The sequence below is a fragment of the Phaethon lepturus genome, unplaced genomic scaffold, assembly GCF_000687285.1.
Source record: "Phaethon lepturus isolate BGI_N335 unplaced genomic scaffold, ASM68728v1 scaffold35953, whole genome shotgun sequence".
NCBI lineage: Eukaryota > Metazoa > Chordata > Aves > Phaethontiformes > Phaethontidae > Phaethon > Phaethon lepturus.
In genome coordinates, this window is record NW_010528981.1 from 33,857 (window position 1) to 48,953 (window position 15,097).

The 15,097-nt window shown below is 49.6% G+C and overlaps 1 protein-coding gene across 1 annotated transcript in view; it reads right to left on the reverse strand.

Moving 5' to 3' along the window:
* LOC104618271 (glypican-3-like) overlaps nt 1–15,097 on the reverse strand; it is a gene marked incomplete at both ends in the record, with an annotated part of 59,785 nt that overhangs the window by 33,850 nt on the left and 10,838 nt on the right. The window contains one exon of the mRNA XM_010283817.1: nt 11,395–11,515. Coding sequence (XP_010282119.1) covers nt 11,395–11,515 — 121 coding nt within the window. The remainder of the gene's footprint in view (nt 1–11,394; nt 11,516–15,097) is intronic.

Here is a 15,097-nt window from a genome sequence, read left to right on the forward strand (position 1 = left end):
GGCTTTCAGACCGCCTAAAAGAATGAAACAAGGAATGAAAGTCACCAAGAGAGCTGTCCCCACCAGGCAGATAACTACCCATGCCTGTTGAGGATGGTAAAGGCATTGCAAAGATGCTCCCTTCCTTGCTACCTGCAAGGGCTGTTTGCTTTGAACCCTTCCCACATCGTTTCTTCACTGGCATTGTACCCCTGCTCCCTCTCCCCACAAAGTTTCTCAGTCTCCTGCCAGCAGCCCCAGCTGCCTTCCCCTCTCCACCCGCTCTGCACCACTAGACAGGAGAACCTGGACCGATTCCTCCACCTGCCAAGCAGCCATCCCTCAGGGGGTTGGCAACTGAGTGAAGGAGGGGTGTGGGAGCCTACATGGGCCAGGACCCATTCACTGCTATTATCCATATTTTCCATATTTTGTTTAGTTATGTTGGAGCAGAACCCCGTTCTGCCATCCAAACACTGCTCAGGAAGGCTCAAAGTGCACGTCACCAGAAGATAAAACATGAGACAACAAGCAAAGAGGGAGCACAAGGAACAAGACAACAACACGGATAGATGTGGAGCAATCAACCACCTCATCGCCACCACATCCTTCGGACATCTGAGCAGGGATGGCCTGGAAGGAAGGTGCCCTAGATGCAAGAGCATCTAGGAGGAGAGGCAGGTATTCATACCACCTTGAGCCATCTACTAAAAAAGCCCCCCGTTCCTGTAGAGGGGGACCAGCATGCCCAACGCAGGGCGCGCAGCACCGAGCGGGTCCCTGCAGCCTCCTCGCCACCCGGCTCAGCCCAGTCCGCATCAGAACGGCTGGGAGATTTCCTCTTGGCTCAGGCTCCGGCACACGTGGCCACTCTCCGTCTGTCAGCGACGTCTGCTGGGGCTGTCTGCGAGACAAACATCTTGTCCTTGGCACCAGGTAGGAAACAGCAAGCTGAGAGCTGTGCCGGAAGGATTTTTCTTCCCCCCTCTTCTCTTTCTGCCACACAAATGAGAGACAAATCTCTGTCCAAGCCACTTCCCTTTTTCCCTTAAAGCTCCCAGTGGAGAAATCCCAGGAGAGGGACTTCTCACATCAGGTATTTATGTGCACAATGTTGTCGTGTACAGAGGTTTCTGCCAGAACACCAGCCTCTGTCCCTCTGGCTGCACCCTGCACCCTGGGCGCTGCTCTTTCTAGCTTCACTTTTGCATTTGCTTCACCCCAAGGCACTGGAAGCCCGGAAAGCAATGGCAAACAGCTCTGCTGAATGTCCCCAGCTCCACAGAGCTGTCACAAGGGACTGAACCAACCGCCTCATAAGCCAGTTACCTCCTATCAGACAAGACAACCCCAGTGCAGGGCTCATTTCCAAGCCGTTGATTTCAGCAGAGGCTTAAATTAGGCAGGAGAAGGACTCCATGGCAAACACCCCCCAAACCTGTTCGGTAGAGAGGAGCAAGCAGCCAGTCTGCCCTCCTGGGGACCTGCTGGCCACCACACCAGGGCAGGTTGTGCCCAGCTGAGCCCTGGACATGCTCCTTGTGAGCTGGGGGGGTTGGTGGCCTTTAGTCACCCCATGGCCACCTCTGCCACCCGACAGCCACAGCTCCATCCTGCGTGAAGAGCAGAGCAGGGGGTCCACAGGCAGGATGAAGCTGGTGCTGCTGGGGAAGATGCCCAGCTGGAGCAGGGAGCCCAGAGCCCCAGGCCCTCCTGCCACAAGTATTTATGCACTTCACATTAAACAGGCATTCGACTGAGACAAACCAGACCAGAAGTAATCCCAGGAACGAGGTCTCTCCAGCCTCCGTGGTCCCTAATTAACGGTTGATGGCTGGGCTGGCTCCTGGGCAAGATCACAGCTCTCCTCTGCATTCAGACCATGGCTGCTGCTTGCTAAAACCCAGAGGAGAAAATTTAATTTCACGGACACAGCTTTTCCAGTGTCAATATTGGCACCTGCTTCCTAAGATGGGTCTACAAACAGGATGAGGAAACATCCAGGCTCCAGCACAGGCGCTGCTGCTACACTGGGGTGCAACTCATCACCGATACTGAATGCATCCAACAGAAACAGAGCAAGGCTCAGGCCTCCAGAGCTGTAGGCAAGAGGAGCCCTGCCCCAGGTGATTCTCCCACACAGATGCACAGCCACCAGCTGAGCAGCTGAAGCAACTCAGCGTTTAAATTAGGTTCAAAGCTGGTGACTTTATACCCTCCCCCAGCGAGACCCAACACTTGCAGAGGAAGCCCTGAAACGCACCTACACAAGTCTCACCCTCAGCATTTGGGAGCACATGTGCTGCACGAAAAGGTCAGTAAACTCCTTCCCCACTGTAGGCAGGAGGCATTCGAGGGATCCTGCCAAAAGTAAAAAGTAATTTCCTGCCCATCACGATACATCTTGATGGCTCAGACACCCATCTTTAGCCAGCTGTCTCCCAACTCCCCACGCTTCACAAGACAGCATCTTCTTACATGCGTCCTCAGAACGGCCAGCCAAGCACGTTTTCATCTTTTAAATATCATTCCCTCACAATACAGTCAATGTAGGCAATAAACATCACTGCAACCTAAACTTCCCTGTTTGCTCCCAGAGCAAGAGCACTAAAACACAGCCTGGCCCTTGCAGTTAGTGACATGTCAAAACCAAGCTAAGAAGTTTAATGAGCAACAACATTAATGGAGAGCCCTCCTGAGCCGTGAGGGTTATTTACACACCTGCCCCAATGCAGACAGGTCAAAGCAGTCTCGCTGACTGGGGACAGGGTTTGCCAGCGCAGAGACTTGCCTAATTACAGACATCTGCTTTGTCAGCAGGTGTAACAAAAGGAGCGAGATTACACATTTTTCATTACCTAAAACGTACAAAACCTCTTGCACTTTCTGACGGCAGCACAGCTGGGATGAAAGCTGCAGCAGTCTGTGCTGCCCACTACCTCCACGGAGGTGGGACAGAGCATCAGGAGAAGTCCCAGAAGCCGGTCTCGGCTTCTTACCAAGCGATGCCAGTGCTTCAAAAAAGGGACCACCCTTTCCCAGAACAGGATTGCTGGGTGGGGTGTTGGATGGTGCCTCTTCCACTTCAGACCAGGAGAGCTCTGGTAACATCCGCTGCAAGAACGAAGCTGTTGAGACCAGAAGATGAACCGCTTCAGCCGGCTGACATCTTTCTGTGCACAGCAGTGAGACACTTTACACTGCTCTCTCCATCAGAGGGATGCCAAACCAGTGAGTGCTTTCATTTCCTTCAATACAAGACACGCACAAACCCACAGAAGCCTGATGAGGCAGGATCTGGGACTGCTCTGCTACCCATCCCCAGCTGGTGTCGTGGACCAGATACGTATTAATGCCTCTGGGAGAAGAAAATGCCATAAATGCGCCTTGTTCCCACTGCAGACAGAGTGGTTTGGTGAAGCGGCAGAACCTCACCAAGGAAATCCCCAGCTCCGACTATCCCAGTGGGAATGGCACAGGCATCCCGGCTCACGGCAACACCGCCCACACGCCATGCCACAGCCGGGCACAACGCTGCCGAAGCAAAGCCCGGGCGCGGAGCGGAGGTCCCGTGGGGCCGGCCCTCCCTGCCCACAGCGGCTCTGGCAGCGTTGTTTCTTCCTCCCTTCGTCCGAGAACATCATTGCTAAGCGGTTACACCGCTCAGGCTGGAATGAAAAGTAACGTTATTCTTAACAAGGCTTCTTCTCGGGAACAAAAGCAATCAGATTTGTTCTGCAGCCAAGACCACCACGGGTTACCTTCCAGGCCTCCTCTGGATGATGAAGATTAGCTCCCTCAATCCCAGTCTGGACCGCACTTTAAAAACCTTGACGCTAAGTCAAATTTTGGAGAAAAACACATAAATGAGAAATCTAGCAATCATCCCATTAACGCCAGAGCTAGCTGCGGGCTTTGTTACTGGGACCATCGAGGAGGACGCCTTCCCCAGACATCTACTGATTAAATTACCAGCTTGAGTCACAGCACAAGGCGACACTTGATACAATTAACAAGGCCCAGAATAACTGTAATTAACTGTTAATTTGGTATCAATGGCTCCACTTGCACCATGTTTTGCTACACAAGGATTCCTCCAGGTTTGTTTCCTCCACAACAGGATAAACTCCAGCGCTGGTACAGGATATCTGGTGTTTGTTTTAAAGCACCGCTGTGCATCAGCTGCATGTTTTCGACACAAAAGCAAATGAATCCCCTTTAAAGGTATTTTTTTCCCAGCCAATTTCCACAGCATTGTTTGGAAGCTGGTCCCTGCAGGACACACCTGAGGCACCTGCCTCCCCACCGGAGCTGAAGCCACAAGGGCAAAGTTGAATCTCTCCTCATGCATAAGACCGCAGCAGCCAGGGAATTTCAGGGAAGGAGAGTGATAAAATGCTATTTATGTAACCCAAAGGTTATGAACACCTAACAATAAACCAGTGTGGAAACCAGCCAGAACGGCCACCCATCCAAGCTCAGCCCCAGCTTCCCCGTCTTGGTGAGAAAAGCAAGGAGCTGGACTCACCGCCCGGGAAAGCCTTGCTGCTCCTATAGTCTCAACTGAGCTAAATATCTTTTCCAATACTAGAAAAGTGGTGAAACACCACGGATGAATAAAGCAACCCCCAGAAAGGCAGGTGGGATTAGCAAAAAGGAAGCGCAGGTGAGATGTTCCTTTTTCATAGCGATAAAGGAGCTACATGGCTTCACACAGGAACACACCTTCCCCAGTCCTCTCCCATGTGTTCCTGAAATTTGTTGCCCGGGAAAGGACAAATGAAAGTAGGAGGGACAAGGAAACAGTGAATCTCGTCTTCAAAAAGTGACAGCTCTGCAGTCCCATTATTTACCAGAAAATGGGACACGTGGGGATGGATTAAAGGACTTGGGTGCTCCAAGAAAATCCTACAATGAATTATTTTCTTGAAAAGCTGGCTGATATGAGGGCTTTGGATATTGATGGGCATTTTGGCACTACCTTCAATAAAAGCAACCGATCGATCAGTAAGAGACAGCAGTCATAGCTGGATTTACGCAGCGCACAGGAGATGCTCAGGCCTTCAGCACAACTCCAAGTTGCGGTCGCGCTGAGCAGTCCCAGAAATGTGCCTACTTACCGCCCTTTCCTTACTGGAAATGGGAAATGCCTCACATTCCACAGCAAATGTAACCGCACAAGCAGTAAAAGCGTGGGGCTTAACAGCGCAGCCCTTACACTCCTGTCTCGAGCAAGACCATAGCAAAAGCAGGCGAGAAACTTCAGCAAACACAGCCCAGATTACGCGTCTGTTTAAAAGCACACAGGCAAACACACTGTGTCCAATTAATCTTGAGCTGTTAAAGAAAACCCATTTCAGGTGCCCTGTGGGTGCAGTGTTCCCACGACAGACCTGATAAAGCCGCGACGTTTGCAGATAGGGCCCCGACGGGCGATAGCTGGCGTGGGCAAACGCCAGCTCTTACTAAGACAGGAAAGAGGGGTTTGGGTTTAAAAATCAACCCGACAGTCAGATACGTTCAAATTTAACTACGTTCTCGTTACAGAGGGTCACACTTCCTCCGATTTAACTGGCCTGGCAAAATCCTGTAACTGCCGCTTGCGTATGGAGTCAGAGAGCATTTACCCGGTGTGTTAACGAGAGCTGAGGCACGGCTCAAAAGGAGGATGGAGTTAGTCTTTAAATACCAGGCCTAGACTTGGTGGAGCTATAGATTACTTTGTGTAGTAAAAGAAGAATTAGCTGATCCATTCCAAAATGCATTTATCATTAAAATAAAAATCTTCTGTCATGTTATTTAATAGCCTTAGTAAGAAATAATTGCAATGTCTGGTTGCTTTCAACAACATGTGGTTTTAATATTTTAATTGTTACAAACTGTTTAATAATGTTGAACAAAAGGCGTGTCCAAGTAGTTATTGTGTTTATTAACATTTCTTTTGAGGACTTGATTAATTATACTACACATATACAGCACTTCAGACATTGTAGTGTTAACTTACTAAATTTAGAAGTGGAAAATTAGCCAAAAGCAACTTGTTTTGGTGCAATTTAAATATTGTATTTTCAAGTGATAAGCGTTGTGCATCATGTTATTTAACAATCTGGCAGTTTGTGCATTTTTCTAATTATTATGCTGCTTCATCTGTCTAGGGAATTAAAATACAGTGGGAATAATAAACCTCACACAGCCCAGCAGGCCACAGAGAGATGTGATTCTAACAAATCTGTCAAAGTCACGGATTTTTCTGAAGGGGAAATATGTTCCTGAAAACTCCTCAGCTCCCCAGGGTGTCCCATAATAAACTCAATAGTTTTCCCTGCTTGGAGCCGCTCAGGACAGGGTCTGGCAAGGCGGCCCCCCGGGACCCCACATCTCCCCCGGGAGCACCCACGGCCGCCCCGATCTGCCCCGTGCATGGAGAGCAATCATCGCGCCCCAGCCCATGTGCCCCGCGCGGGGGCCGGATCCGACCCTTCATCCCCCCATGGTGGGGTTAAACCCCCTTTGCCAGTCCCCGACGCTCCGCCGTACTCTGCATTTTGAGCAAAGGGGTTGAGAGGGGCTCGGGCACAAGGGCATCACGCTGTTCCCAGGCCTATTTTGTTTACGTTTGATTCAATCAAGTTGTGGCCTTTTGGCCTCCTTCCAAATTAACTTCTGGGTGACCTCTGCCGTGCCCTCTCCCAGCAGCCAGGCCGCAGGGAAACAGCCCATTAAACCCACAAACAAATATAGGACATATTGGTTGATCAACCCAGCTTCAAACGCGGCTATTTAAACGCCGGCGCATGCTTTTTTGCAAACTTCAAGTCTATTTTGTCTTCGGTCATTCACACCTCTGGGTCTCCTTTTTTTTTTTTTTTTTCTTTCTTTTCTTCCAGCTAGAGCTCCGTGTTTTACCACCTCATAAAACTTCTAAATTTTGTTCTCATCTTCCTGTAAAGCCCACAAAGAGCGATGCGAGGTGCTTTCACACGGGGCTCGCCGCAGGACCCGGGTCTTTACACTGAGCACGTGAAGAAAGGCAGCGAGATCCTGCTTGGGGAACAGCTGTAATACTCCGAGAAATTGTGTGTTCCCTTTATTTCCAAGGAAATAAATCAAAGCGGGTTTCTCAGGGTCTGTGAAAGCATATTGCCTGGATTCTGATCCCCAAAGGGTTTCTTGGTTTTTTTTTTTCAAGAGCTTATATGGTAGTTAGATTTCTGGCTACAGAATATGCAATATGATAAAAACACAGTCCCTATACGGGGCAATAAATTACAGATTGTTTGATGTGGAAACCAAAGAACTGTCAAACTCCAGTATATCTGAAATATTCTAAATGAGCCCTTAACTCCAGCGTCTGGAAATGTACAATATGTTTCCAGGCCTTTCAGCCTTCTAAAGACACATCTTCCCCAGTTAAGTTTCCTTTTATGGATTTTAGTCTTCATTTTTGGTGGGTTTTTCCCCCTCTTTTCTTCCAATATTATACTCTTCCTCCTAGAGATGGTCCTATGATAAACACCAGGATTTAACTAAGCATAAAAAGGGATCAGAACTGGCCACAACCTTAAACAGGTAAGTGCAGTAAGGATGGGGTAAAGCATCTGCTTCAACAGTGTCTGAGCCCCGCAAGCACTGCAGAGAGCACACAGGCAGCTGGGGACCGAGAGGGACAGGAGGGAGGACCAAGAGTGTCACATCGGCTGAGCCGGTGCCCGCAGTCTCCACCCCTGCTGCATCCTTGCACCAGCAGCACTCAGGTCCGCGCTCCAGAGCCGGTCTTGGGAGGAGGTTCAATAGGTGGTCACGAACGTGGCAGAACGCCTGGGACGTGGGCCATGGGACACCAAGGCTCCTACCTCCATGCCTATCTGTTAAAACTTGAAGCTCATCCCCATCTGTCAGCCACCTAAACATCCCCATGGTGGGGGGAAAATTGAGTGACCAGAGGAAATAGCCCACCTTGCACACCACTTTTTGCCTAGGGATGCTCCCAAGTCACAAAAACACTGAGCAAGACCTTGTACTGACACATAATAACCTTTCAATCTCAATATAGTTTCACGTGTGGGATGAGTGAAAACCCTTCTAGCTAGAAACAGACCCCATCCACTCTGGGAAATAAAAGTTAGGAACCAATTCCAACTCATTTTCCTGAAGGTGACCCTTGGCCTCCCAGCTGAGATAACAATGCTAATATTTATGGATGGGCTGTTTATGCCTCTGGGCACACAGCAAAAATAACTCAAATCAAAACTTGGTAGACATCTAATAGAACTGGAAAAAAAAAAAAATCCTTACTTCCAATATGGCAATAGTAAACCATCTCGCCCACCAACGCATGAAAAATAGCACCACCCACAATCACACATTCGGGTGAAATAAAAATGGTCTGGAGTCTTGATGTGATGAGGAGGCACCACCGAGGGGGACTCATTCAGAAAGGACTGACTTGAGACAGTACACTACTCAGGCAGTGAGCTTTATTCATTTATCTATTTTAACTTGATAAAAGGTGCTTGAACCAAACCAATACAATCTGACAAACTTTTACTTCTCGTTCTCTCTGGGTTAAGTTTTCTATACTCCTTTCAGTCCCCAAGGATTTTGTTCTAATGCACAGACACTGTTCTCATTTCAAACTGCAGAAGTTGGATAAGACTTTCTCATATATATGTGTGCACTTGCCCAGATTCAGTTTGAGAAGACACGAACTAATGAGCGAGCGTGATTTCCACAAACAACACATTCGCCAAACTCAAGCAAGCTCGAAAATGTGGCCTACTGCTGAAAGAACACACATTTTTCAGGCGTGTGAGCAGCCTGGAATAAATCGAAGCCAAGTCATCAGCAAATTACAGACATTAGCAAAAATCTACAAGTAAAAGCTGTGGAACTCTTCAGAAAAATTGCACCAGCTAGCATGGCTCCTGAGTCTACCCACATCCACAAAATCCAAGCTGCATCTCCAACGCAACACATGGGGAGGAATTCATTATATGGTACGAGATTCACAATTTACTGGTAGTCACATGGGGAATCCAGTTTACAGCTCTGAGCACTACAAACGCTCGAAAAGGTGCTCTTTTCTCCAAAAGATTCTGGATGTTTGAAAACCCTGAAAAGCCACTGTTGGCTTGAGCTTGGTGGATCAGGAGATTTTCAACCCCTCCCCAGCCTGGGAGTCCCCACCACTTCCCCGATTTGAAGCCAACACCTGAAAAACACAACCGTAATTCATCCAGGGCTGCTCCTTCCACATTTCCTATTCTTTGGCGTTCAAGATGCATTCCAGATGTGAAGGAGAGCACTAAACTTCAGTAGGTCAAGAAAATAAGTGTGATGGTGAGCTATGACACCCCAAATCCCAAACTTAAGTGACCTCCACAGTTACTTTCCCAGTATATAAGCTACTTACATAGACTAAAGACCCTCCACAAGAATAGCTAGGTTCATAACTAATTTTCACATATCACTTTTGATTTTCTCCTGATTTTATTCTCAACTCCCCCCTCTCTCAAACACAACTTTACATGAGGGGTCGATATTTTTCCAACTCTTACATTTACGCCGTTTAAACCAAAACAACTCACTTGCCCCCCATAACACGTTCCGATCAGATACTGCAAGCCAAGGAGGGGAAGCGCTGTCAGAGATTATGACCAAGCTGACCATATTCACCCCCTTACCACTATTTTTCCCAGAGCAGTAGCTGACAAAGACACTCCGCTGCTGCAAACAGCTGAGTTCAGCTTGGTGATGTTTACACAGGGTCTCTCGTTCCACGAATCTCGGCTCCTCAGCAGCCTGAACTGTTCAGCAAAGACCTAACTTGACCCAATCTGGCAGCCAGCATTTCACAACCACTTTATGTCAGCAGTTTCAAGTACACTAATAACCATGTTTTGTTCGGTGCGACTTTCTCACTGTGAACGGCAAAATATCATTATCACCTGCAGGTTGAAGCCTGCCCTCTACCCCATTTAATAGGGAGCTGATTATGCTGTTCCCCCCCCCACTTTTAATAATTATGGGCTGTTGGCAGATGGCATGGCTCGGCGCAGGGAGGTATGCGGGAAGGCAGAGCGGGCTGCCCTGCCACTGCCCACATCAGCTCCCGCGTGCCGGGGTGCTCCCAGGGACCCCGAGCCCCTCGCTGCATCCCGCTCCCAGACAGGAGCTAATGAGGCGTGCCTGCACTGGAAGGTGCAGGGGTTAAACCGGGAACTGCTATGAAAACAGACCCTGGCAGTCGCGGGAGCAGGAAAGCAGAGGTTAGCAGAAAAGTCGCTAAGCCAGCAACTCCAGACAGACCAGCCCTTGCAGCCCACCCAGCCAGGAAGCAAAGCTGGGCTTAACCCCAGGAACCTGCCGCTGCCCAAAGCCTCATGCTGGAACAACCCTGAACAAGGTCCCCACTGCTAAGAGCTCTCTTGGGAGAGAATGAGCCGCTCAGCCGTATTAACAGACAGCATTACCACCCCAGTATTTGCCCTGCAAGGTCCCAACACTGTGTGTCCTTGGGAAGTACAGAGGCCCAAGCTATCAGCCTACTGAAAAACATCCCCTTTACGAGTTACTCAGTGACACAGAGAGGAGAGCAGAGTCCAGAGCTGGACCCCAGTGCGGCTGGCCCGAGGCAACGCTGCAGAAGAGCTCTGGGAGGTTAACAATCACAAGCTGAACGCCGCGCAGAGGTGCCACCTAATCCCTTGGCAGCGGTGGGGCTTGTTCACAGACCTAACCTGGCCTGGCATGACGGGTAGAGACAAGATACTGCTTGTCCTGGCAAGGATGCCAGGTCTGAGACCGTGGGAAGGAAGCTCCTTCCCCAGCAGAAAGGGTCTCATCCAGCTCTGCCATTTCCCCATTCCCTGGTAACTTGCCCCAGTAGTGACTGGGAGTGGATGTCCAGGGAGATAGATACAGCAAAGCAACATTGCTCCCTGCTCTGCCAGCCGCAAGCAATGCTGAAGGGGACTCCTCTGACCAGAGGGGACATCAAGCATGTGGCATGCAGACCACTGCCAGCATCTCGTGCTCAGGGGCACCACAGGAGCTCCATCTTTCTTGGTCTTCCATCATGTGGGGATGGATGCCCAGCAGAAGCGCACTGCAGAGGTGCATCCATGTATCCTCCCAGGTGCAGGATGAGCCCTGGAGGGCTGCAACGCACGTGCCCTGCAGCTCCCACTACACCCATGGAGCACCACGCCAGTGTGCATGAATCAGGACCTGCCACACGTGCCCAGAGAGCCCGGTACTGCACGGGGCTGAGGCAGCACTGGCTCCGCACGCAGCTGTGGAAGATGGAGGTGCCCTGGGTTGTCTGGCTGTGCCCGAAGAAAGTGTGGGGGAGGCCAGACTGATTTGGAAACCGCCCACTGTGGAGCCATCCCTGCTGGCACGCCTGCAACGAACCTGGTTGATGTGTTTCAGCTTGTCAATAATCTGGCTGATCACTGGCTCAGGACTTTTCATCTTCACCTCATGGTTGCCAGGCTGCGCTTTTGCTCCATTTCTCGTGATCTGGGGACTGTACCTGTGGGAGTGAGAACAGAGGAGACCACAATGTGATGGGCTAATATAGAGGAGATCTTTAAAGTTCAGCACAAACAAAAGAAATCCCAAGATAAGCACCAGCCCTTTCCAAAACAGAGAGCGAAAAACAGTTGATAATGACAAAGAAAAGGCAGAAGATTCCCCTAAATATTTCTGCTCTGCCTTTGCAAAGCAGCGAGATGATGTACTTGTATCACTTGAGGACAATGAAGTCCTTTCCAGTCCATTAGTAACCAAGGAAGACGTTAAACAGTATACAATAGGGATAAATATTTTCACATAACTTGCACCCAAGAGTCCTAAAAAGCTGGCTCAGAAATTCTGGCTTGCTCATGTTTGTTTAAAATAAATCTTGGCAGACCACAGAGACTCCAGTACAAGAGCAGTAGTGTTGTGCCCACAGCCAAAAAAAATGAGTGGGATGACCCAGTTAACTGCAAGCTGATTAGCATAACATCAACCCCCTTGCAAAATAATGACTATCACTGATGTGTGATTTCAATAATAAAGAATTAAAGCATCAGAATATAATTAATGCTGTCAACATTGCTAATGGAAAATAGGTGTTGTCAAACAATCCTGATTTCAGTCTTTGATGAGATCCAGCCTTGGGGATCAAAGTAACTGCTTAGACAGGATGTACCTTGACTTTGGTGTGGTGCTGGACTCTGCACCATGCCATATCCCGATTTACAGGGGTACCGTGCAAGTCAGTAAAGCATCCATAAAGTGGATTAAGAGCTGGCAGAGAGATCTCCAGACAACAGGTCTCCACAGGGACCCTGCCTGAGCAGCCATCTGCCAGGGCAGCTCTCTCTGCAGAGGAGGGTGGCCAAGCCCATGCTCAGCTTTTTTGTCGGCGATTAGGAAAGAAATATATATTCACTGCTGCAAAACTTACGGAATGGCAAAGCTTATCAGGGTGATAAAAGCGAGCAGAAGAGGGACAAAGCGATCACTGCATGCTTGCCTTTGAAGGAACACGTTTCTACACTCCATACCTGAGTTCATGACGCTCAGGACATGAGACAAGAGCGTCCACACCAACCTCAAACTCCACTTCACGACCAGAATGAGCGGCTGCCACCAGCGACTGCGAGCACACTGGTGCCTTCTCAAGCTGTGGGTTGTTGGTATTCATCATAGCCCCAACGACGGGCCACGATACTCTACAAGCACAAAACAAGACCTCGTCTCCAAGAGCTGACAGCCCGAGCACACGCTGCCAAACCCCAGCACTGCCTACAAAAGCGAGATTGCCAAGATAAGGCCAAGCATCAGTCTGCTTTACTGTACGTCTGTTTTTCCGGTGCCGTGGGTAAACATGATGAATATTCCTTTCTGCGATTCATCTCCTACACATCACGTCCTCACCCAACTCCCAGCACCAGCCTCAGCAACTGCCTCCCCGTCTGCCAGCTCCCCGCTCCTCTGCCCACTAATCCCTCATCCCCACGCCGCCGGGCGAGCTCAGGCGATGACAGTCGGCCCATTTCACAGAGGCTTTGGGGAGCAAGTGGGACTTCAGCGGGGATTTAAAGGAGGGGAGGGAGACCATGGGGATGGTGGGGCCAGCTCAGCAAGGATGCTTTGCTGGGGGAAAAAGCAAGAGGCATGGGGACATTCAGCCACAGCAGCTGTCAGGGCACACTGAGGGTTTCAGGGATACACAGGGTGTTGGCCCCACTTAAACTCTAGATTAGGAATGAGACCAACTCAGACATATGGGGATGCAAAGGCAACCCCATATTTATACTGGCATAGCAGGAATCTGCCCCCAACCTAAAATATTCACGTCATTTAAAATACAGAACCAAGGCTGATTTCCACCGCAAGGCTTTTTCGGAGCAGGAGTTAAACATACAGGAGCACTCTGCATGCCCAGCGCTGGGCACTCCCCATACACAGCTCAGATGGGAGAAAGGAGGTGTTTGTGCCTCTAACAAAGGGGCAGATGCTTGTGTATATTGCTGTTTCCAGATATAAACAGCTTGTCCAGGTACTGGACAAAGCAGAGACACCAACCTGAATCCCACCAGCTCCTCAGCACCAGTGCTGCCCAGGCATACCAGATCAACTCCAACAACCCTGTTCTCCACCCAGGCGTCGTTCCCCATGCTGGTGCCTCCAGTTAGGACTCAAGATTTTGCAAAACACACTTTTTTTTTTTTTTAAAAAAGTTGTATTATCCTGGGAAGTACAAAACACTATACAAAGCTATACCTGAGGCATAATAGGTCCCAGCTCAGAAAAGCACTTAAACACTGTAGGATGAAAGCTAAGTGACTGGCAGAAATGGAGCAAGAGTGCCAGGCTGGATCCCAGTCTGCAAGCAGCCCATGCCCAGGAGAAGGTCTGGCTTCACAGCACAGCTGGCCGGCAGGACCACAAGCTCCGAGCACCATCTCGTGGGAAGACGCTGCTGCCGCAAGCATAAACCTACCCGGCTCTGCAAATACTTGGACTTAACTTTTTGCAGGAGAATAAAGCATTGGGAGCAGCAATCCATTAAACCTGCTGCTTATTTGTCACACAGTCACTTAATGCCACTGAGCCAACCTGACAAACACATTTGGACACTGAACATAAACATCCAGAAGATGCATGACTCTTTAAATGTCAAAGAAATTACCATTTTTGGTGTCACTGTAAATTTAATTTAAAACACTGATGGAACTTTAAAGTACATTGATGGAAAGTCTCCTGCGGTTTAAGAGATTTAAGTAGCAGGATGAATCTCCCACAGGTTTTAGCAATAAGAGAACCAAGCCCATTTGGTGCCTACCTAAATGAACACAATCTCCCTCCTAAACAGTTTTATACAAAGAAACTCAATAGCTTGGGTTTGAACGGGCAAAGCCCCTTCTGAAAGCCATGCAATGACCGCCAGAGAGGATTTCTGTAGCCTACGCAATGTCATACAGGAGGGAGGAACACAGCTATGGCAGGTCACCGTAACTGCGTGTCCAAAGACTGAAATTGTTCTCCAGAAGACAGAGTCCCTGATGTGACCTCGGTGACTGTGGTGGAGCGGTGAGGATGTCAGATCATCTTCCCCAGGGGGACAAGCCTACCAGAGAAGGAAGCAAACCTGAAAGAGTTTGCAGAGGGATCTCTCCCTAAAACAGTGATGCTGGAAAAGCAGAGTGCCACCAGCTGGTGCTTCCCACCTGGCCAGGTACAAGGGTACATAATAGGCCCAGAATGAATCAATTTGCATCATTACACAAGTCATTTGAAGCACCAAGGCAGCGGGCTCTGCAAACTGCACACCTTTGAGCATGAATCGCAAAGACGCAGATGCACAGGGACACGCTACGTCCGAAGAGACAGAGGCGAGCTCCTGCATGGCTTGGGTGCTTCAGGACACGCCGCCTCCGCGCTGCCGAGCTGAGACCTCCCGGTGCGCTCGGGTACGAGGGGGACACCAGCTCCCCCTCAGCTCTGCCCCTCTCTGCCCACGCACCAGGGCTGGGCTGGCACGCATTCAGGCATGTGGGATGCAGCCAAACGAAGGGTTAAAGACTTTGAAATATAGCTTCAGTGAGGGATGGGCATTCCT